Source organism: Podarcis pityusensis (assembly GCF_964106645.2).
Source record: "Podarcis pityusensis genome assembly, chromosome: 1".
NCBI classification, from domain to species: domain Eukaryota; kingdom Metazoa; phylum Chordata; class Lepidosauria; order Squamata; family Lacertidae; genus Podarcis; species Podarcis pityusensis.
In genome coordinates this window covers 61,813,478-61,836,798 of record NC_138028.1, presented here as the reverse complement: position 1 = coordinate 61,836,798, position 23,321 = coordinate 61,813,478, and the positions used below count along the sequence as shown (strand labels likewise).

Below are 23,321 nucleotides of genomic sequence, written 5' to 3'. Positions count from 1 at the left end.
AGCTCAAGACAGATTGACTTCTTTCACATTCCAAGAGAAAGAAGCAGTGGACATCGGAGGGAGGGAGGGAGGGAGCAAAGTAGACTAGAGAAATGAATGTGTGTGTGTCATCTCTCTCCATGGCTCTGAGCAAAGAAGTAAAACACAGGGTATGGACTGAAGTTGTGTAGAATTGCAGAACACCTAAGAAATTACTTCCTATATTATGACCAGCTGCTGATTCCTGAATTCATATCAATGTACTGCAAAGTCAGTAGCCTCTTCGTGCATATGGAAATCTCTCCCATTGGGAACCCATCAGAGCTTTATTTATGTGTTAAGATATTTATATTGCAACTTTCCACTTTATTGCTAAAGCAACAAGAGCAGCCTACTTCCTCAAACTATAAAACACTCAGGGAGTGGGGTGGAATCCCTAGAAATACAGTGGTACCTTGGTTCTCAAATGCCTTGGTTCTCAAATACCTTGGTTCTAAAACGCCTTGGTTCTCAAATGCCAAAAACCCGGAAACAAGTGTTCCAATTTTCAAAAAAATTTCGGAAGCTGAATGTCTGATGTGGTTGTCGGCTATTGTTTCCGGGGCACCTGCACCAGTCAGAAGCTGCACCTTGGTTTTCAAACATTTCGGAAGTCAAACGGACTCCCAGAATGGATTAAGTTTGGCACTTTTGTTTTTGCTATTTATTTTGTGTTTTTGTTTTTGAGGCTTTTCCAGTTAATTTGCTTTTGTGACTGTGTGGAACCCAGTTCAGCTACTGATTGATTGATTGATTGATTGTGTGACTGCGGAAATGGATAAAAGCCCCCCATCCAAACAATGCAGTGCCGGTAAGAAAATAAATAAATTTTAATTTTTATCATCTACAATACTGTCTTATTTATTTTATAGTACAGTCCATTGATTATTGCTTTCATTTTATGAATCAATGGTCTCGTTAGATAGTAAAATTTATGTTAAATTGCTGTTTTAGGGGTTGTTTTTAAAAGTCTGGAACTGATTAATCCATTTTGCATTACTTTCTATGGGAAAGCATGCCTTGGTTTTGGAACGCTTTGGTTTTGGAACGGGCTTCCATAATGGATTAAGTTTGAAAACCAAGGTACCACTGTATATAGTAGATTTTGAAAAGCGAGCATTAGAATCCTTCTCAAGTTCCATATGATTTCTGTCTCCCCACCCACCCACCCCAGCCTAACTCAGCAATGGAATGACATTTTTGAAGGATTGGAGTTTCATGATTGTTTTAGTTAGCATTTTAACCCATTGCTACCCAGGAGGATTTGGGCTGGAGATTCAAGTTCATGAATAGCAAGAAATTATCCTCACTCCTCCATGCTTTAAGTCCTACAAAAATGAAGCCACGGCAGTTCAACAGACAGGACGTTCCTCTACGAAACCACAACATTCTTCTGCTGATGCTGAAATAGCAATCGCAGTACGCTGTCAAACTGATGCATTTTTTGACTGATGACTGCAGCATACAAAACAGGCCAAGCCTGGACTTCAAACCCCTCTTGACTTTAACTGACCAAGAAAACCCGCACGAAAACACAATCCCCTGAAAACAAAAATAGAAACAGAGATATCTGGGGTGGGGAGCTGGATAGTCCAACAGCAGGAAAATGTTAACAGTATTGTAAAAAAAAAGAAAAGAAAAGCGGTTGCTATATTGGCACACAAAATGCAAGCAATCACACACAAAGAATTCAGACCAAAGTATTCGTAATCAATTTATTTATATACCATGTTTCCCATGGATTTGTGCTCAAAGCACTTTATAAAAAGTAACCATATAATTACAATAACAGTAAAAGATACATTGATGATAATACATAACTACAATAGAGATTCTGACTAAACATTAGGAAGAACTTTCTGACGGTAAGCTGTTTGACAGTGGAATTGTCTCCTTCAGAAGGTAGCGGACACAGCTTTATTGGGAGTTTTTAAACAGGAGTTGAATGGATTCTTTAGCTGTGATTTCTTCAATGGCTAGATGTCCTTTGTGGTCCCTTTCAACTCCACAGCGCTATGAAGCAACAAGAAACAACTTACTAGGCAGGGCAGAGCTGCTATGCTAGCTTCTCCACAGGTGGGCCTCTGTTGCATAGCCGGGAAGAGGGAAGGGAGAGGCAGCAGGAAGGTTGGCATGGTGCAAATGCACTGGCAGGAGCACCCAACTGGCTCCGCGCCTGCATTTGTCCCATAAACAGACCCCTGTGTTGCAGTATAGACAAGCTGAACAATGTAACACAACACAGTGGCCAATAACAATGGCACTAAACACTATTTAGAGACTAATACAAATGATCAGAAATTACAACCAAAGTCTCTAAATCTTCTTCACCAGTCATGGTAGAATGATTCAAAAGTTCGATATGTACATAATCCATCACCAAATATCGCCAGAACAGAGTTTCCGGATAACCAATCTGTTTCATTCAATGTTTCATCAGCCAATCTTGATCAATTCTTCATCAGCCAGACTTGTAAGAATTAATATGAGAAGGATGCAGTTCAATTTCTTAACAAGCCAATCTTACATGTAAGCAAATACAAACACTGTAGAAAATATACTCTGGATCAGTGCTCATATGATACTGTAGTGATTACAGTATCATATGAGCACTGATGAAGAATTGATCAAGATTGGCTGATGAAACATTGAATGAAACAGATTGGTTATCCAGAAACTCTGTTCTGGCGATATTTGGTGGCAGATTATGTATACAGTGGTACCTCGGGTTACAGACACTTCAGGTTACAGATGCTTCAGGTTACAGATTCCGCTAACCCAGAAATAGTACCTCAAGTTAAGAACTTTGCTTCAGGATGAGAACAGAAATCATGCGGTGGCAGCGGGAGGCCCCATTAGCTAAAGTGGTGCTTCAGGTTAAGAACAGTTTCAGGTTAAAAACGGACCTCCAGAACGAATTAAATTCTTAACCTGAGGTACCACTGTATATCAAACTTTTGAATATTCTACCATGACTGGTGAAGAAGATTTAGAGACTGCGGTTGTAATTTCTGATCATTTGTTTTAGTCTATAAATAGTGTTTAGTGCCATTGTTATTGGTCATCGTGTTGTGTTATATTGTTCAGCTTGCCTTTGTCCCATGGCACCCTCCCTTCCCACCTCTCCCTCCTGGTAAGCAACAGGGAGCCACCTGCTCGAAAGCATGTGCCGTGCCTCCGCCACACCTGCTTCTCTTACTCAAAACGCGTTTCAATTATGAGCACTAAGAATTTGACAATTAGTAAGTCACTTAAAATAGATAAAAGGAGATGAAGTGAGCATACAGGCAATTAATATCCCAAAGTAGCCATAAAGCGTCTGAAGTAATGGCTTGTAGGCTCCCCTGGTCAGATCACTAAGGGTTTTGAGAATTACGTGAACAATATATCTGTTTACGAGGGCTTTTAATTTGACTGTTGACGCTGTGGAAAGGTTTGCGGATTTCTTAATGATGAGAGGCTTTTCTTGCTTTCTTTTTGCTGTTGATTATAATGGGAATGTGCATGCTTAGGTTAAGATGGGTTACTATTATAGGAGAATAGGAACACAGGAAGCTGCCTTATACTGTGTCAGTCTGCTGGTCCCTCTAGCTGAGTATTGGCTGCACCAGCCGTTCTTAACCTTTGGTCCCCAGATGTTGATGGACTACAACTCCCATCATCCCTAGAAGCTTTCTATTTCCCTATGTTCCTAAATGGAAAAAAATTAACACCCTAAGCAAAAAGCCACTTTCCCAGATTCCGTACCATACCAATGCTGGCTAGGGCTGATGAGAGTTGTAGTTCAAAATATCTGCAGCCTTTCACTCTGTGCTTGTAGGAAGCTTCCTCTGTCTTCACATTTCCTAAGCTGCAGAGCTCAAAGAAGTACCTGAAGTTTAAGGGTTAGATTATACTCATGGTGAACCACGTCCGTCAAGATAAAAACCTTGTTATGTAGCCCCATCTTGTGGAACAAGGAAGGAAAAGTAACTGATTTTATAATAACATAGGCAGGCTTCCCAGGAAATTAAATATTATGCCCACTTGAAAGGAGTGCAATCTGAATTATGTGATAACAGTTTGTCAGCTATGCTAAAGTGTTGCTAGAATTTCCAGAGAAGTGGTAGGATGTGATTTACACTGCTATAGAAAATGTTCCAACTTTGCTTTGCATTTCAGCAAATGCAAAGTTTCTTACATTGATGTAAAGCATTAAGAAGTGACATTTTTGATAATGCTACTTGATGATAACTGCTCACCTTCACTGCGAAGCAAGATTTTACAAAATTGGCTAATGCAATTACCCAGTTCCATGATTACCGAAAAAGCCATTATCATGAACTGAAAAGCATTAACCTTATTTGACCTCAAAGTCAAAGTATACGTGGTATGCTATTACCAAAAACTAGCACCCTGAGTAACTGAGGAAAGTACATTCCACACAGATAAGCTTAAATGATTATCACTATTAATAACCAGAGACAATATTCTTTCCTAATTAAGGCAATCAGCTCAATACCTCAACGTAACTCATGATCCACACTGGGCCTGCTTATTTAGTGTCGTAATACAGAATGCAGCATATGGTTTTTGAATGGGGGGAAAAGGAGCAGTGGGATAAAATAGGACCATTGTGTCCTGTATATAGGTTAGGCGGTGGCTTAGTGTTTGAGGTGTAATACTAACAATATTTTATGTAAATGATAGGACCACACCGGTCAACAATCACTGTGCTTCCCCCTTGATCCAGATCTCTCGTTTAATCAAGAAGCTTTCTTTCCTTCTGCTCAGATCCTGCCCTGACATCCCAGCCTTCAGAGCTGACCCAGGCTCAATATTTTATTTTATTTTTAAGCAAAAGAAATAATGGCACCCATGGAATATCTGGAGGATATATAGATATGGGCACTTCCAGGCCATCACTATTTTCAGGTGGGATTCAATCATATACAGTACCAGCAAATTCAGATTCTACAATTATATTTCATTGGGAGATCTTACACAAGAAACCTGCTTCCCCAGATGACTGGACATTTTGTAATGAGAGTATGGGATGGCACTTGTTTTGATACATCATCCAACTTCCCCACAAACAATTCAGATGAAGGCTTATTAAATAACCAGCATCATCTAATTTCTCTGCAAACAAATCAGGATGAATGCTCTAGTAACTGGTCATCTGAAAGCAGCCTATATCTGGAGAGTATATCAGTATCTAACATCCTTCCATTCACATTTCCCAAAGACGTGGCCAGAGTATAAGCAAAATAATCTCCTATGAGATCTGTAAGCAAAATAAAACCTGGTGGAGGAAGATGTAAGAGAGCAGGCAAATAAAACAATCACAGTGGATGGTGATGAATATCCCCCTTCCTTTCCCCTTTCCCCTTTCCCCTTTCCCCTTTCCCCTTTCCCCTTTCCCTTTCCTTTCCTTCAATGTATTTAAGTCAATGGATGCCACCAGAACTGCTGCCAAATCTGCAGGATCCCAAGTCATATGGCAGTTGTGGGTAGCATTATGTCATTCAAACTAACACAGAAGGGAGGTGGTGCCAACAACTATACCCTTTCCTTGAAACCTGAATGGAGCACCCAAGTCTACAGGAAGCTCCATTCAGACATTTAATGAGCATGTGTAAGTCAGGGATGGAAGAACTAGCAATCATGATTCTGCCTCTCTGGCGCAGCACATTAACTGGAACATGCTTTTTGAATGCTCCTGTTGTCATAGCTTCCTAGCATGAGTGGGATGCAGGCATAAAGCACCATACTCTCAGCCCTTGCAGTTTGTAGCATGCCCGGAAAATGCAAATACAATAATCTTAAAAAGCAGCAGATGCCACTTGTCAGATCTTCAAAGCCAGCTGGATGGGAAAGCAGAAAATATATGGAATGGCACCGTCCTATAACTAGTCGAGGATGTGAACTAAATGAACTAAAAGCTGTGCCATGCTCTCCCATCTTTATGGCCCCTGTAATATATTTCCCCCAGTGTTCTAGCCGTATATCTCAAGGAACAAATGGACACCAAATCATTTCATGCAGTGCTTTTTCACAGCTGTTGCTCGCTGCTGCACGGCACAGCTCTCTTGCAGTGGGAAAACCCACACTGATTCATGCTGCAGAGATTAAAATATTCCCAGAAGTCCTTTCACATTTATCTTTGTTTTACAAAAGATTATACTTCTGCTGTTCCTGTTTTGCATTGCTGTTGCATTTATCTGCTCAAAAACCCCTCTCTGAAGCTCCAGGAATGGGGCAAAACTGAATAGTACCAAGAGTTTGCTCAATGTGGAAGGGAAACGCTAAGCATAAACTCCACTCTAAGAGTTGCAGCTAACTAAGTCCTCAGCAGAGGAGACCCACTGAAATGAATTGGATATGACTAACTGAAGTCCACTGATTTCAGTGGGTCAACTTTGCCTATGAAGTGTCTGAAACGTTTTCTGGTTTGTGGGTGAGATCTTAATTTCTCCATGTTTGGCGGGCCAAATCTGACAGGTGAGCAAGGTCTCTCCCCTGATCAGGTGATGCTATGCTTTACAGCATTGATTGTCAGGATTTTAAAGTGCAGCATGGACTGTTTGAAAGCCCTTTATATAATAAATAAATAAATAAATAAATAAATAAATAAATAATTTTTTGGGGGGGTAACCTGCCCTCCCCGACTGGAGCCGGGCTCAGGGTGGCTAGCATCATAAAACTAACACAGTATACAAAGAATATAAAAACAGGCAATCAATTAATTAAAATACATCTTAATTCAGAGCAAATTAAAATCTGGACAGATGGCAGTCCATGGGTAAAATTGAGAGTGGTTAATATTCTCCAGGGCCAACTGTTACCACTGGTCTTATAAAGGACCTGTGAGAGGGTTAGGAGGCCTCTTTAATCATAGCTGTCAATGTTTCCCTTTTTTAAAGAGATATTCCCTTATTCCGAATAGGATTCCTCGCAAGAAAAGGTAAAAGTTGACATCTATGCTCTTTAATGCTTGTTCTTATACAGAAAGAAAAGAATCAGACTGAACCCTGACCAAAGGCCTGGTGGAACAGCTCCGTCTTGCAGGCCCTGCAGAAAGATGTCAAATCCCGCAGGGCCCTGGTCTCTTGTGAGAGAGCGTTCTACCAGGCTGGGGCCACGGCCGAAAAGGCCCTGGCTCGGTCGAGGCCAGTCTCCCTGGGGCCTGGGATTTTCAGGGTGTTATTATTTGCAGACCTTAAGGTCCTCCGTGGGGCATACCAGGAGAGGCAGTCCCGTAGGTACATGGTTCCTAGGCCGCATTGGGCTTTAAAGGTTAAAACCAGCACCTTAAACCTGATCCTGTACTCCACGGGGAGCCAGTGAAGCTGGTCTAACAACTGGATGAATGTGCTCCCACGGCGAGGAGTCTCGCCACGGCATTCTGCACCTGCTGGAGTTTCTGGGTCAGTTTCAAGGGCAACCCCACATAGAGTGAGTTACAATAATCATGCCTGGAGGTGACCGTCGCATGGTGAGGGCAAGAGGTATAAAGACTGAGTGCATCTTCGGTGGAAGAAGATTGGAAGAAATTCAAAGATTATCTACAGAAGTATTGTAAAGTTAATGAATGTTAGAATGATGTTCGATAAAAACTAAGTGGTTCTTAGCTGAAATGTTACAAGGGAAGATGAAAAAAGGGTTTACTATGTAATATGTAAAAATCTAAAAGTACAATATCTTTATGATTATTGACTAGGATATTTAAAAGAGGGGAGGGAACTGCTGAACAAAATATGTGAACTGGAATACAAAAAAGGGAGGTGCGAGGAGGTCGAGGAAACAAGTAAATGAAGGATAAGACATAGAAAGACTAATTTGTTCGTTTAACTGTTTTTATTTTGTATTTTGTACTTTTCTATTTTTATATCTTTTTTCTTTTTGTATCTGTTTTCCTTTTTCTTTTTTCGCTCATTTTTGTAATATGTTGAAATTTTAATAAATATATTTTTTAAAAAAAATAAAGACTGAGTGCATCTTATATATGTATCTATCCTGAAACACAAGAATTATTCCACGTCTCTTTTTAGGTTTCATGCTATGAATACAACCTTGAATCTTTATTTATAGGATAGTTTTCCTCCTCCTGTCGGGTTTTCTCATTTATCAAGTTTCTGTGCTTTCATCTCCATTCATCAGTTCTGAACGTGACCAGTTCCATCAATTAATCCAACTCATGTTCCCTTCCTCCTCTGATCATCCATCAGTTATAGCAATCACATTTGAAACTCTGTTCACTATGTATTTCTACTGCTGTTAAAAAGTATTAGCAAAAAAGTCATCATCTGTCTAAACATCAGTTTAAGGTTGCTATGATCCTTGAGAGGGCAGGACAGGTCTAAGAGCCTAGGGATAAAGATGGAGAAAAGAAGATACAGAGAGTTATGGGAAGCCTAGGAAAGACAAGATGGAAAGTATGACCCAAAGGAATGAAGAGAAGAGGACAATTGCAAAGGGAGGAGTCTAAGAAGAAAAAGAACACCAAAGAAGCTTTCAGGCTGTCATGAATTCCCAGTGGGATCTGAACTCACATTGCACAATAAAAGTTGACTAGGGTTCCTGCGCAACAAATCAATTCCCCCCAAAGATTTGACTTTTTATGATAAGGAAATTGAAGAAGAAAATGCACTGTGAAGTGCTGGATAACACATGATTTGGGGCAACTTCATATAACCTCCCCACCAATGAACAGGCCATCTGGAAGTGAGTCAAGAGGGAAAATAGACAGGAGGTCAAAGATAAAGGGAGCTGGACCACGTACATAATGAACAGAAGCAACCAGCCAAGTTGCAGCAGAAGTGGATTTAGGGGGAGTGTGACTGGTTCACCCACAGTGAGCACCGAAAAAATGACTTAGAATGGAAGGCAAGAGGCAGAGAGGTGCTGAATTTTGGGGTTGCACAGGGCGCTGCTGAAATTTGAAAGCCCAAAGTCCACCACTGAGTTGTAGCCTGTAGTAACAAATTAAAGTCTTAGTAGCCATATTGGTCTTGCTAAACAAAAATAGTTAAAATAATTCTTTTTGAAAATAATAATAACATTAAAAATCACAGAACAAATTAATGTATTTATTTGAACAAATCAATGTTTAGGTTGCTTTCGCAACATGTAGGCTTGGTAGAACTATCATACAAACACACTGCAAATGCATATTAGTTTTCAAAAAGAAGTGACAGGGCGTTCTGTGGTGTATTTAACCTGTTGGTCCATTATCCTAACATTCCAGCTAGTCTCCACTGTCCTGTAGATTATCAATGCCAGAATTAGAAATCGACTTGCTTTGAATGTAAACTCAAAGCTTATCGAACAGCCTTACAAAATGCCATTATACTACAGCATAATTAGATAGGTACTGTATTATAATGACATTTTGTGAGGCTGTGTGTGAAGGAAATTACCATGGAAAAGACAATGGACAAAGATTATTGAGTTGCCACAGTGCCATATGGCCAGGGGTACAAATACCTACCCATCTCACACATACCAATAGCAAAATCCTGTTTTTCAAATAATCAAGTGTTTTGGTCCAATAGCCATTTTCTATATATGGTTCTTCACAGTTGTAACCTGTCCCCCTGCCCCACCCTCTCTAAAAAACAATATATTTGAACTGAAGTGTTCAAAACAACTTACAATCACAAAAGCAAGGTGGTTCAAGTGTCAATAGCCAGGGTATTTAGACCACATACAGAGCCAATGAACATCTCTAGCATATAGTAACAGCTCAGTAATCTGTAGGTGCAACTGCTCCTCTCATGCACACAAACCATAGCATGGAGTTGTTGTGCCTTTTGGAAAATAGACACTGTATGGATGGGGCAGCGGGAATATCTCTGTCTTTTTATTGGAACTTGAGAGACTTGGGGGAAGAAAGATGTCTTGAATGAGATAAATGTCACACACACCCCAACTCAAATCTATGAATGATGGCTAATCTACTTTAACAGCTTTGTTGTTGTTTAGTCGTTGAGTCGTGTTCGACTCTTCGTGACCCCATGGACCAGAGCACGCCAGGCACTTCTGTCTTCCACTGCCTCCCGCAGTTTGGTCAAACTCATGCTGGTAGCTTCGAGAACACTATCCAACCATCTCGTCCTCTGTCGTCCCCTTCTCCTTGTGCCCTCCATCTTTCCCAACATCAGGGTCTTTTCCAGGGCATCTTCTCTTCTCATGAGGTGGCCTTTAACAGCTATTATTTAACTTTAACAGCTATTATTTTACAAAAGAGGAAGATCATACCAATGGATTTAGCAATCTACTGTTATGTGGAAGTAAAGCAATTAGCGCTTCTTGGTACCACCAAATCCCAAGCATCACTCAAGAGAAACTTAGAAGATACTCTGTGTCAAACAGCTAATTACAGAGGAAACAATTTGTGTGTGGAATTCAGACTTGAATATTGGCTTCACCAGGATGAACTGGAAATTAATTTGAACACTGTACTTGCTTAACTACTGCCCTTTCTCCCTACATATCTTGCTTCACTTCTGCTGTGCTCCCCCAAATCCTATATACCTGAAAAGGCTTGACATTACAAGCAGAGCATGATCCATTAGAAACCACTTTGAACTGAAATTGAAATATTCTCCTCTTCACTCTGAAGTGAATACTAAAGACATATATCAATCTATAAACCTGTCTGCATTGATTGGCTATTATTTATATGGAGGTGTTCTCTCAATTCTAGTTTGTTCAAAGGCCACTCAAATTGCAATTTGAAAAACACATCAAGGGGAAAGCAATCTTTTTACACTCATCATCGAGATAATTGAATAAAGCATTAAGGTGCTCAGTCATTTTTCTGTCTAAGTAATGGTTATTATCTCAAAAGAACTGGGAGAAGCTTTACTGTTCATCAAGTCCAATTCCAGAAGGTTATAACCTTGTGGTATTATCTCAAGAGATTACACTAATCTCTTTTAGAGCATTTTTCATTGATGGGCCCCCAGTGACCAAACCTTGGCAGCTTCTCACTTTCCGGCAATTTTCCCATTTATGTTGTTGTTTTTATATGGGGGGGGAGGGGGGTGATGGATTAGAAAAACCCTCAAAAATCCAAAGATTCTGAAAAACTATTTCTGTGCAAAGAATACTGATTACTACACTGGCAAGTATTGTTCTAGCTTTGTTTTGTCCGTTTTTGTTGCCATCTTGTTGCTTAAAATGACAGAAATTGAGCCCAAAAGTCCAATCATCATCAATGGCAAAGGACAACCAGGTGCCAGTACATGATTGGAAGCCAATCCCCATAGCAAGGGAGAGGGTAATTATTCATCATCATCATAACTGTAATAGTAACAATTCACTTGATATCCTGCACAACAGAGGTTGAGGACATTAGGACCAGGGGCCAGATTCAGTCCTCCATCCCTCTCTAGTCAGTTCTTGTGACTCTCCATAGGTACCACCCCTCACCAGCCCTCTCCCTTCCTTGACTGCATTTGGCTTGTCTACATCCTCAACTGAAGAAAAGCCTAGGTCTTTCCACTTTCACTTCTTTTATTTCTTCTGTCCCTCTGTTGCATTGTTACTCTTACCCCCTCCCTTCTACTCAAAATGTACATTACAGTGGTACCTCGGGTTACATACGCTTCAGGTTACATACGCTTCAGGTTACAGACTCCGCTAACCCAGAAATATTGCTTCAGGTTAAGAACTTTGCTTCAGGATGAGAACAGAAATTGTGCCCCGGTGGCGTGGCAGCAGCAGAAGGCCCCATTAGCTAAAGTGGTGCTTCGGGTTAAGAACAGTTTCAGGTAAAGTACGGACCTCCGGAACAAATTAAGTACTTAACCCGAGGTACCACTGTATAATCTGTCCAAGGAAGGGTACACGGTTCATCTCCACTGCTCAGATTTCAGGAGACAGTTTGAAGGCACATGTAATATGGCAACTTTGCTGAAGTGAAGCAGGTCACATCTGTACCTAGCCGTGTGGCTGCTTGGAAACACAATTATCTCATGAAAAAAGAGAGATGCAATGCACTGAAGTTTTTTAATAAAGTTATTCGGCAAGACACAATCTACATTAAACTGGCATCATATATGGTTGTGGCAGAACCTTGCATACAAAATACTGAACACACACACACACAAAAAACCCAACCTATAACTGAAAGGTGTACCAATTTATGGGATTAGTTACAAGTGTGAACCCATGAGTGAAAGGTGTGGGGTGCGAAGTCATGAGTAAAAAGGAGGGAGACATGCCTTCATGGAATACCAGCAACTGATATTCAGAATAATCACTGTCTCCAATCATGTCTCCAATTATTTTATTTGTCTTGAATCTTCCAGCATTCAGCTTCATTGGATGTCTATGAGTTCCAGTGTTAGGAGAAAAAGAGAAAAACTTTTCCTAGCCACTTTCTCCATGCCATGCATAATTTTATAAATGTCTAGTTGGCATCCATCTGTCTCAGGAGAAAATGGAAGAATGTACCTTTGGGAGTGACATCAAACCATCCAGTGACTACTAAGGCTGTAGAGATTGATATGGGAGAGACATGTTTTGTTGCAGCTGGGGCAGATGAAGGCTTCCGGTTGTGTTGACGTAGGTGTACCATGGCATTTATTCTTTCTGCTCCCCTCCCAGTGGTCATCCCTCCTCTGGTCACTGCTGTGGCCAGACGACCTGTCTCCAGCCACTGTGATAATCTGCAAGGGATTCCCACAGAGTGGGATTAATGTTGCCAGCCTTCGCGTCACATTTGCAGGCATCTTTGTAACACAGAGTTCATCTGCCATCAGGCCTGGTGCTTGAAGCCAGCTCCCCGTGGAGCACATCCTTGGGGACCCTCCATTTTGTGGACCTTACCAAGCCAGCGCAGACAGGAGTGCAAACATAACGTGGGCTTGCAAGACCTCATCTTTCAGTGAGACTCTGCCCTGCCACGCAATGCCCAAAAGCTTCGTGACGCAGTGCACGTGACAGGCGTTGAGGTGTGGCTCTCGGAGGGTATTTAAGTTGCCCATCATTCACTTCCATAAAGCAGTGTGCCTGATAGACCTTCATCTTGATATTAGTCAGTAGCATCACCTTTTAAATGCATTATTATTATTTACTGACTTTATGGGTTGCTTTCTCTTGCCAAAGGTGACTCAAAGTCATTTAACAACAACAAACAAACAAACAAACCACCCTGAAATAAACAAAACCCGCACATACCTATATTAAAAAAAAATACGGGGGGGGGGCAATTTGATTTTTAAGGGGGGCAACTTGGAAGCTTGTTTAGACCAAGTTAATAGCCTTTTAGGCTTCCTCCACGTGAATAGGAGTTCACTTTTTGAATAATAAGAATTGGGGAAGCATCAGGATTTTAGAGATGCTTAGGTGGGGCAAGGCCGAAAAAAGGTTGGGAACCACTGCTCTAAACTAAAAATAAAGTCCACAACGCTGCAACTTTTCCTCGTAGGGGAGTCCCTCCCTCCCACCCCCGCTGGATCATCTCGGGTGTCCTTTTTTTCCTAAATCTTTCCCCAGCCCTACAATATCTTTTCCGAGGCGAGGCGACCAGAACCCTACGCGCAGCTTCGCAGGTCCTCTGAACTGGCCGTTTCCCTTCCAGTTCCTTCCCTCCCGATCTCTGGCATGGAAAGAGACTCTCCTCCTCCTCCTCTTCCCAGTCCTTAAGACGCGCTTCTTTCTGTCCGGCTCCTTCCTTCTCCGGCGTTGCGGCCCGCCTCCCCCCCCCCCGGCTCCGGAGCGGCAGGGGGCGCCGTCCTCTGCCGGTCCCTCCGCGGAAGGCAGCGTCGCGGCGGAGAGGCGGCTGGGAGGCCAGAGGGCAGCGGGGCGGGCCCTGCTTCGCTGCTTCCCAGGCGTCGGCGCTGCCCGGCCGCGGCCGGCCGAGGGGTGCGGCGATGGGGATGTGCTTGCCCTGCATGGGGGGAGCCGCCGACGACGTGGTGGAGACGCCCGACCCGGTAAGCGCGGGGAGTCCGTCTACCTCCCCCTCCGAGCCCCCTTTCGCCACCCCAGATGCAGATCCACCCCAAACACAGAGAAGTCTCGCCATTCAGTAGTAGCGAAACATTTCTCCCCCTCGCTTTTCTTAGGGGGAAGCGAAGCGCCTTCCTTCCACCTGCGCGTTGCTTCTTCTAGTGATCTCCTTTCCCCTCCCTTCCCGGGTTGGATCAAGCGCAAAGCGTGGCCAGCAGATCTCTTCCAACTCCTGGGGGCGCAAGCTTTAAGACCTACATGGAAGAAAGCCCCGCCGAGGGCCAGGTCAACGGCTGGAGGATCGCAAGCCTTAGAAGTTAGCCAGGTGACACACCCTTAAGGACTAGCAGCTTGGAAGAAAATCCTATCGCGCTCAATAGGGGCAATAGTGTCTTGTTACGTACTTTTGCCTTCACGCGTTGGTAGAGTCTCAACAATCGTGCGCTCAAAAGGGCCACCAGGTTGCAGGCGCCACCAGTGATCCCAGGTACAGGCACAGAGGAATAGCGGCCAGTGAGTTTGGTGGTGGTGTTTTTTAAGCCTCAAAAGGAGAACAGAACTCTGGAGTGTACAAGCTCTGCTGGAAAAAGAGCACCTACTTTGCTGTTAGTGAGAATAAGAGAGAGAGAGAGAGATTACACGTTCTGTTGGATGCATAGTTCAAGGATATTTGAAATATTTATAAGTGTACGAAGTGCAGTTGTCTAATTGCTCTGTAAATGCTTCTGCTGGTATGAGAACACTGGGGGGGGGGGTTAATCGTAATAGCTAACCCAAGACATAGTAGTTGCTTAGAAGCAAACCCCACAATCTCCAGAGGGGCTTACTCCGATGTAAGCATGCATAGGATTGCGACTTGATTGTTTATTTATTTTCGCAGAAGAAATAAATAGCATTTTTTTATTTAAAAAACCCCAGACAATACATTTTTTATAACAACGTACCTTATTTAATAGCACACAAGCTACAGGTAAACTTGATAGTTTGTAGAACAGTAAAATCCAAAAAGTTTGTGTTCTGAAATCCATATTTATCACTGGCAGCTTGATTTCCTGGGATTGCATCTAAACCAATTGCCTTCTTGATATTACAGCAATATCAGTATCTTCCCTCCATGGTATCAAATTGAGGTTTTAATCCTACTTTTACATGATGTGCAATAATACATTTGTTTATTTCAAACATCTCTGTTCCACTCTAGATTTAAAATAACAATGATGATCTGAATTGAAACATCAAATACGCACTATAAAATACCGAAATAAAACATTACAGGTGAATATCATACATAAAATACACATTTAAAGTAGTATAATTGACAGGTGAATAAAACACCCTCCCCCTCAAAAAACCTATTTGGCTTATGTATTGGGCCAGGGAGGATTCTAAGCACATTTAGCTGAGCATAGTTAGAAATCCTCCCATCAGACCTGCCTGCTCAATGTGGTTGGAGGCAGAACAGCTGGGATAGTTTGTTTGTTTTACAAGTGTATAAACTGCTTCACAGCCTGAAACAGTGTATGAGATTAAAAAAAGAGATAAAATACAGGCTCTGAAAATGCTAAAACCATTTCAACACCATGTACAATTAATAATCCATAAATGGCTGGGTTGTACCTCGGGGAAAGCCTTCCTAAATAAAAATGCATCCAGTAGCCACCTAAACATCAATATGCTTGATGCCTATCTAAATTTCAGCTGGTAATTGATTCCACAGGGCTGAATGCTCAGGGTCTGGTTTCCAGTAAAGTGGTACCTCAGGTTACAAACACCTCGGGTTACAAACACTTCGAGTTACAGACTCTGCTAACCCAGAAATAGTACCTCGGGTTGAGAACTTTACCTCAGGATGAGAACAGAAATCATGTGGCGGCAGTGGGAGGCCCCATTAGCTAAAGTGGTACCTCAGGTTAAGAATGGTTTCAGGTTAAGAACAGACCTCTGGAACGAATTAAGTTTGTAAGCAGGGGTACCACTGCATAAGCTAAGCACACCTCTGGGGCATTCAGTATTCTCAGCCGTGCCTCATCTGAGGAGCACAGTTACCAGGCAGTGGCGGCGAGTGGTGCCTTGGATAACTTCTTGGTCCCAAGTGGCTGAGGGCTTTAAATGTTAAAAGCAAAACCTTGAATGGTGCCCAGTAGCATAGAGGCAGCCAGTGCAGTTCTTTCAGCATAGGCATGTACACGATGTTGACAGGATACCCTAATCAGCAACTTAAGTGCTACGTTCTGCCTGTTTATGGCCAAGGGAAATGGCCACATGGAGCCTGGTCCACCGTGTGCAGTACTTGTGATATGCTATGCTATGTGGTTGACTGAGGGGTGGGGTATCAAAGGTACTCCCCCTCCCATTGTTTTCCCAGGAATCCTGACCATGGTCTTGAGCAGTGGGAGTTGAATTGCTAGAAAGGGTTCAATTTTTTATAATTTCCGAAGTGGCAGCTATTGTAAAGTAGTGCATAGGGTGTGACTAGGCTCGAGGAAACCTTTGTTCAAATCCCCTGTCAGCCACAAAGTTTCCTGGGTGACCTTGAGCCAGTCTCCTGTCTCAAGGTCACCCTTTTAGTGCTGCTGTGAGGGTGAAATGCAGGGTGTGGGGAGATCCTTGAAAACACACTTGAGCTACCTCACTGAAAAAGGGGGGCTGAAATGGATAGCACCTGGAAGGCCAAAAGCTCCCCTCCCTGTGTTGAAATCTTTCTCGTACTCACACACATTTTGTGTCTCCAAAATAATGTGCTGGAAAGGATTTACCTCCCCTTAGCTCACACCTCAGTGACGGACCCCAGGCTACTGTTCCAACCACTTCTCATTCAGCAGCACACAGAGATTAAATCTGTCTTGTCTATCTCTCTGTCTGTCTGTCTGTCTCCCGGCATTGGTTTACTTCGATTTCCCCTTCTCCTACCCTCAGGTCCTTCATGTTCCATCTTTTGCTTTGCTGCTGGACCAGACTGCTCACTTGGTCACTCACTCACTGTTGTTAGGCTGGAGCACAAACATCCACACCCTCTCATTCTCATACCCCTTTACACTGCTGAACTGAATTGGCAGGCCCTCTCTTACCCAAACAAGTGTGCATGTAAATGGGCTAGGAGCAAAGGAACCCGGTGTACACTGAATCAGACTGTTGGTCCATCTAGCCCAGTGCTGTCAATTTTGACTGGCACAGCTCTCCAGGGTTTTAGGCAGGAGACTTGCCCAGCTCAACATGGAGATGAAGATTTCAGGGTTTGAACCCGGGATCTTCTGCATACAATGCATGTACTCTGCCCCTGAGCTTCAGGAAATGAATACCACCTCACTGTTTGTCTTCTTCTTTTTTCCCACCACTGCATAGTCAGATATTGGGGTGAGTAGAACCCCAGTATTATTCCACCCTGAAATGTGCCCCGCCCCCCGTAGCCTCACTTGGTTGCACTTTTGCCTAAAGATGAGGCACTTGGACATCTCATTGTCGACTAGGAAATTGAAAGGCTTATATGCAGTCGCAGGCAGAACTGGCAACTTTGGCTCGAGTTCCCAACAACTGGGAATAATTTACCGCGTTGCAAAGACTGATGGGAAGTCCAATTTCCTCCTCAGTAAAGTTGGTGTGAAATAACTTCTTAAACCACTCTTTTTTTATATGCTTTTTGCAGGAGCTGAAAAGAAGACAACTCGCAGAAGCTGCAGAAAAAAGGCAGATGGAGGTAACCTGGTGTTTGGCACAGGGATTGACTCAGATACTTCCTTATTGAGTGAATGTGAACAATAGATAAATGGTTGTTTTCTGGAAATTGCATCAGAGCCATTCCTGAGCTGCACTGGAGGCTTCACAATTAATATTTTTGGAATTAATATCCAGTAATAGTTTCTAGGTATCATATGCATAGTAAAAGGCTGCAGGGAGGACACCAGTATGTGCTTCTAGATATTTGGCTATCATAAATAACTCTAGTCTCCCAAACTTTTCGGGCAGCAACAGGATTGCTTTTCTGAAGAGTTTCAAGAGGAGATGGTTGGGCAGAGCAAGGCACAGGCCTTCATCTTCCTTGCCTCTTTTTTTCCTTTCTGCGGAAGAATGCCTTTGGACCCATGAAGAGCTCAGAGGATTCTGAATCAAGGAATGTCCAGGGATTCTATGTGGCCCATGGATGCCATGCTGGGTACCCCAGTTGTCTACGTGGACAACTGTGTTTCCCTGTGCTCTGGCACTCTGTGCGCCAGAAGCGGTTTAGTCATGCTGGCCACATGACCCAGAAGCTGTCTGTGGACAAACGCCAGCTCCCTCAGCCTGAAGGGAGATGAGTGCCACACCCCATAGTCACCTTTGACTGGGCTTAACCTTCCAGGGGTCCTTTACCTTTACCTTACATGAATTTAATATCCACTGAATTTGAGATTTATGTAAAAGAGCAGCCTTGTGCATACCTGTAATTCATTTAGGAAAGAAAAAGAATGGAAAAGGTATTTGATGTGATTGTTCTATTGATTTTTATATATTAAAAAAACCCTAGATTGTCTTGTGATTCTTGTATCCCCTTGTTCCTTTCTAAAGTCTGCTTCTCGGGGTATAAAGAACCCATCTTCTGTGGAGGAAAGGAAAAGGAAACAGGAGGAAATGGAAAAACGCCTTGAATCAGGCCCTGGACCAGGCGGCGGCGGACTGAGAGTAATTATGCATAAGATTAAACGCTGTAATTTCTTCTTGCCCACCCCACTTTTTAAAGTAATTACTGAGAGTGAGTTGAGTGATTGCCTTCTTTTTGCAGACAACTGTGTCTTGTAAAGTGCTTTGTTGCTGTTGAGGCATTTGGCACAGGGAATCCAAATCCCTTTGACGTTTTGCTTCACGCGTAGCAATTTTATTGAACAACTGAAAACTATTTTTCAGAATAGGAGTGCGATGGAGTCTTATGACATTGAAAAGCGAAAACATTAAATTGAGTAAATATTTTAAAAATATTTTAAATTTAAAGAATTTATAAACCATCCACTCTTTGATAATGTCATGAGGTGTACAAAGAAAGAAAGTTAAAAATGAATATATTAAATCCATCTGTAAAACCAGCAGGGATAATATCCAGCAGTGCTACAAAACTGGTTGAATTGTAAGTTTCTTAAGCAGGCACCAGAAAGAACAAATTGTTGTCACCATGCTCATTTCCAGAGGGCGTGTATTCCAGAATCTGGGTGCCACCACACTTAAAGCTCTGTGGCAGGTATTATTTATATTAAAATCCAAGGTGTGTGGCAGCCACAAGTGGCCTCACTTGATGACCTAGGGGTTTGAGTGGAATGCTATGGAACAGAATTGTATTTCCTAGGAGTATACACAAGCATTTGTTGTGCATTCCTGGTGGTCCAAAATTATTGCTAAAGGTGTCCAATGAAAGCCAAATACAAAAGAAATAATCAATGCATAATCTAAATGTGGCCTCTCATGAGCAGATGAACTGGATTCACAAAATGTAAGCCTATTCCTATGTATAATAAAACCCTTGATCTTGATAAAGATCCCTTGATAAAACAAGGCTGTGAATTTATATCCCCTCTTCACCTTCTTATGTTTTTTTCCCCCCATCCTAGTGGCAAGTTGGATAACTCCAAGGGCAGCTCCTGGAGGGAAGAAGACATCCTACTGCCAAGACCTTGCCAGTTCTTGCAACTGAATGGCACTTGTTCAGTGTCTGGTTTTTGCCATTGTTTGCCTCTGAAGATGCAGCAGGACTTTGCCACCATAGCAGGGCAGGGGAAAGATGTGCACTAAGGATATTGTCGAGTGAAAGCTTCACAATGCACAGCAGAGGTGGCCAAAATCAACAGTCCTCTACTAGTTCCGTTGCCATGTTCTAGAGTTTTGCATGTCTTAACATATTTGAGGGGCCTGAAGAGACACGTATATAATAAATGAAATTTTCCTGCCTTGATTCTTATGGAAATCCATTCTGCTTTTTACAGTGTGCCCAGATACTTAACTCTGTCCTTTTCTCCCCTTGTGTCACACTTGTAAGATTTAAGTCACAGTCCTTAAATCTTAACGTGAGAGTTAGTATTTTGAGGATAGAAGCTTTGGTGCCTTTTAAGGGTGAACTCATATATTTAAGAGAAATGTCACCATGAGGTAAGAAATTGTGTCTTATTCTTAAAAATGCTGACTCTGGGAGGGCAGTGGGCAATATTTATGGGATTTATTTTGCTCTCTCTCATATTTCTTTCTACAGCACTGAGAGTATGTGATTGTGAATCACTTAAAATACAATTAAACCAAAAAGGTTTTGCCTGCCTGCAGTTGTCCCTAAGTTGGTATTGAATGATGCCTGCCATGTCAACTGGGTAGACAGTACAATGCCTTGACATGTTCTGCGTTCTGGCTATTTCTTTATTTTTAAATTAGTATTCTGAAACAAATATAGGGAATATTCATGCAGTCTCTTTGAGGAAAACTAAGGAATGAAATCAGCTTATGGGAGAGATGGTTTCGCCTTTACTTTTTGTGCTTAAAATTAAGTTGGTGGTTTCTTGCATGCTCCCAAAGCATATTTGGCTTTTAAAAAAAAATCTCTCAGTAAAAAATGTACAAAACAAAATCTAAACTATATGCAATCTGTGTGTGTGTGTGTGTGTGTGTGTGTGTGTGTGTGTAAATAAAGTGCCCAAATGAACTTCCTCTAACTTAAACGGGTTATTTAACTTTTCCCATCCGACAGCATTGTTATAGGTAGTGCTGATTTTCAAAGAGCAGATGAATCCCTGCAATAAAATACCCCATTAAAATGGAATGAAATTAAGTTAGAAGGAATGTGCAGTTTTAAAACCTCTCAACATTCTGCTGAGTTAAGCTTCTACTAAAGAAAGTATGTTTCTTGTTTTCTAGCCCACAGTAATATAATGTCTGCAGCCTTTCCCCTAAAGGTCAAACTCTGTCTTGAATTTCATAAGCTATGCTGTATTTATAACTAAAACTGTCCAAGTGCTTTAACAAGTTAACTGAGAATGGGGTGTTTTCCCTTTCTTTGGCACAAAATAACACAGGTTTGGGTTGGGAGTGATGCATTTGGCCCAGTTCTGAGAGAAAAGTTGTGGGTTACGGCAATTTCCCTTTCACTCATTAGCTTTACACGGTGTATCATGTAGTATCTGCCAGGAGAGAGTCCAGCATCTGTCTTCATATTTGTTCATGTAATGTGAATGTTTTAATAAATATAGTGCAGAAAGTCTGGCCACGTTGTAAAATACCGATACCTCAAACATAATTATGGCCATTTGTGTTGCATTCATACTGTACTTACTGCTTTTTCCTGCTGTAATACCAATGGAATAACACTTAGGACATTTAGATTCCCAGTAATACAGAGCATCCTTTAAGAGGATGATGCTAAGAAAAGTTATTATTAAAGTGCCAATTTGGGAATTAAGTTGACTGTGCTTCTTTTATTACTTCTGTTGAGCTCCTAAAAAGGGGGTCCGTGTTGGATTGAGAGCTTTCCATTGTCAGCACTTTCTACATTAATTGGTGCGAAACCACGGTGTTCTTTCAGTGCATACAGTAGGTGTGTGAGGTCTCAGCCCCTTACTGGCTGAACTTTTTATAGTTCTCTGGCTATTATAGTTGCCATACTTCAAAGGTCTGTGTACTTTTGAATTTCAGAGCTTTGAATAATGTGGATTTTGTGTTTGAGGAAAGGAGTGCATTATTTTATGTGGCAAGTCATGGTGTTGTAGAAAGGTACTGGAATTTTATTTGTGTTACGAGTTGTGCTGTTTGCTTATATTTGCCAGAAATACTACAGAAGGATTTAATACAGAATTATCTTTGAAACACATTTTTAGGAGCCAAGTGTCTTTAATTTCACTAAGAGCAAGACTGTGAATTACAGCTTTATATCCTGTTACATATTTGTTCTGATCACTCTCCTCTCCAAAGGTGACTTGAGACTTAGGAATAGATACAGTCCTTCTTACCCCATTTGCTATTGCAGAGGCAAGGTGTCTGCCTCCTCTTGTTTGTGTGCAACCCAACAAGCTGATTGAGGAGCCTCACACACCCAAAAACAGGTTGTTAGTACTTTGAGAGCAGATAGCCTCTATCCAGAAGCTTTTTGCTGGTGAGGATCTTGTTCCCACCGTCCTGAAAACTTGAGTGCGTAGACAAACCATGTCCTTTCCATATTTTTTGGAATGAGCAAGTTCCACCAAAATCGAAGGGATTTTGAAATAATTTATAAAAAGATCTTAGGTTCTTCTCAAATATGTAATTTGATATCAAAAGGATATTGGCTGCAGGTAGAGTCCTTGATGCAATGCCCCTGGAGCGTTACCAGGTATCTGATGACACTACATAGGAGCAGAGGTTACACACATGCTTGTCTTCTGAGGTCTGATGCCTTCTACTGGGATTTTCCATTTTGTGTGCACAAAGCATTGAAAAGATCAAGGCAATGCCAGCCTACATGGAACATCCAAGTTGTGTAGGCTTCTTATTTGGACTGAGACAATGATGGTCAAAAGATCCATTCCGTCAGCAGCTCACGGAAAGTGACTGTTCTTATAGCTACAGATTAGGATTACTTCTAGGTAAACCTATACTGTAAACTGCCTCGTGAGCCCTGGTATATAAAATAAATAGGTAATGCTCATGGAAAGTGTTTAGCCCCCAAAACACTGCAAAATCTGACTAGGTTTAGGTCAGTCTCTACTTGTTTGTGAGATCAATACGTTGCAATGAACCACTGAGAGTTTGTTTTTTTAAAAGTATCTTTATTTCTAATGCACCATGTGATTTCAGCTCAAATTTATACAGTCATCATTCAAATAATCCTCGAACAATGATTCTTCTAGGAAAGGCACAAAAGTTGTCAAGTATAGACAAAAGAAAATTAGCAAAACCAATAAACCAAAACCTTAGCATTCCTATATATCACGGAGATGTGTAACATAACCACTCCCCAACATTTATCTACAGAGAATGCATGTAGTATTTTCATATTTTATTCAATATGCTCAAAAACATAACTAAATCCAGCGGCAGAGAATATCCCACCATCACACAGTGGGACAATGGTCTATAACTGCCTATACATTTCTATAACCACCTAAAGCTATACTGCTACCCTTCAAGCACAACAGCCAGGAAGAGCTAATCTAAAGGCAAATTCCAAGCACCCAAACAGCAAATACATGGGAGTACTACTGGTGATTGCATTCGCATGTCAAGTTTGAAAGTTTCAGAACAGGGAGGGGGAAGCTGTACACCTTCATATGTTGGGTTCTCGATTCCCACTAGGCCTGGCTAGTGGTTGAGGATGATGGGAGTTGTAGTCCAATGACACCAGGGGGGCTATAGGCTTCCTATACTTGGGGAAGAATGACCGT

General features: G+C 41.9%; 1 protein-coding gene and 1 long non-coding RNA gene across 2 annotated transcripts; one reads left to right on the top strand and one right to left on the bottom strand.

Moving 5' to 3' along the window:
* Positions 1–12,278: 12,278 nt before the first annotated feature.
* Positions 12,279–13,751, bottom strand: LOC308472915. Its single transcript, XR_013983802.1, has 2 exons — positions 13,549–13,751; positions 12,279–12,677 (listed from the first exon to the last, which is right to left on the bottom strand). It is a non-coding gene; the product is annotated as an uncharacterized lncRNA (long non-coding RNA).
* A 41-nt stretch (positions 13,752–13,792) lies between these two features.
* On the top strand, positions 13,793–21,364 carry SVIP (small VCP interacting protein). The gene is made up of 4 exons (XM_080998174.1): positions 13,793–13,946; positions 17,606–17,656; positions 18,505–18,618; positions 19,536–21,364. The coding sequence occupies exons 1-4, from the start codon at positions 13,884–13,886 to the stop codon at positions 19,548–19,550; spliced, it is 243 nt and encodes an 80-aa protein (XP_080854300.1). The 5' UTR covers positions 13,793–13,883; the 3' UTR covers positions 19,551–21,364.
* The last annotated feature ends 1,957 nt before the right edge of the window (positions 21,365–23,321 follow it).

What these genes read in the sequence shown, in the direction of transcription:
- SVIP (XM_080998174.1), top strand. Translation starts at nt 13,884, where the DNA reads ATGGGGATGTGCTTGCCCTGCATGGGGGGAGCCGCCGACGACGTGGTG. An exon ending in TGGTGGAGACGCCCGACCCG is followed by an intron (nt 13,947 to 17,605) that starts GTAAGCGCGGGG and finishes TGCTTTTTGCAG; the next exon opens with GAGCTGAAAAGAAGACAACT. An exon ending in CAGAAAAAAGGCAGATGGAG is followed by an intron (nt 17,657 to 18,504) that starts GTAACCTGGTGT and finishes TCCTTTCTAAAG; the next exon opens with TCTGCTTCTCGGGGTATAAA.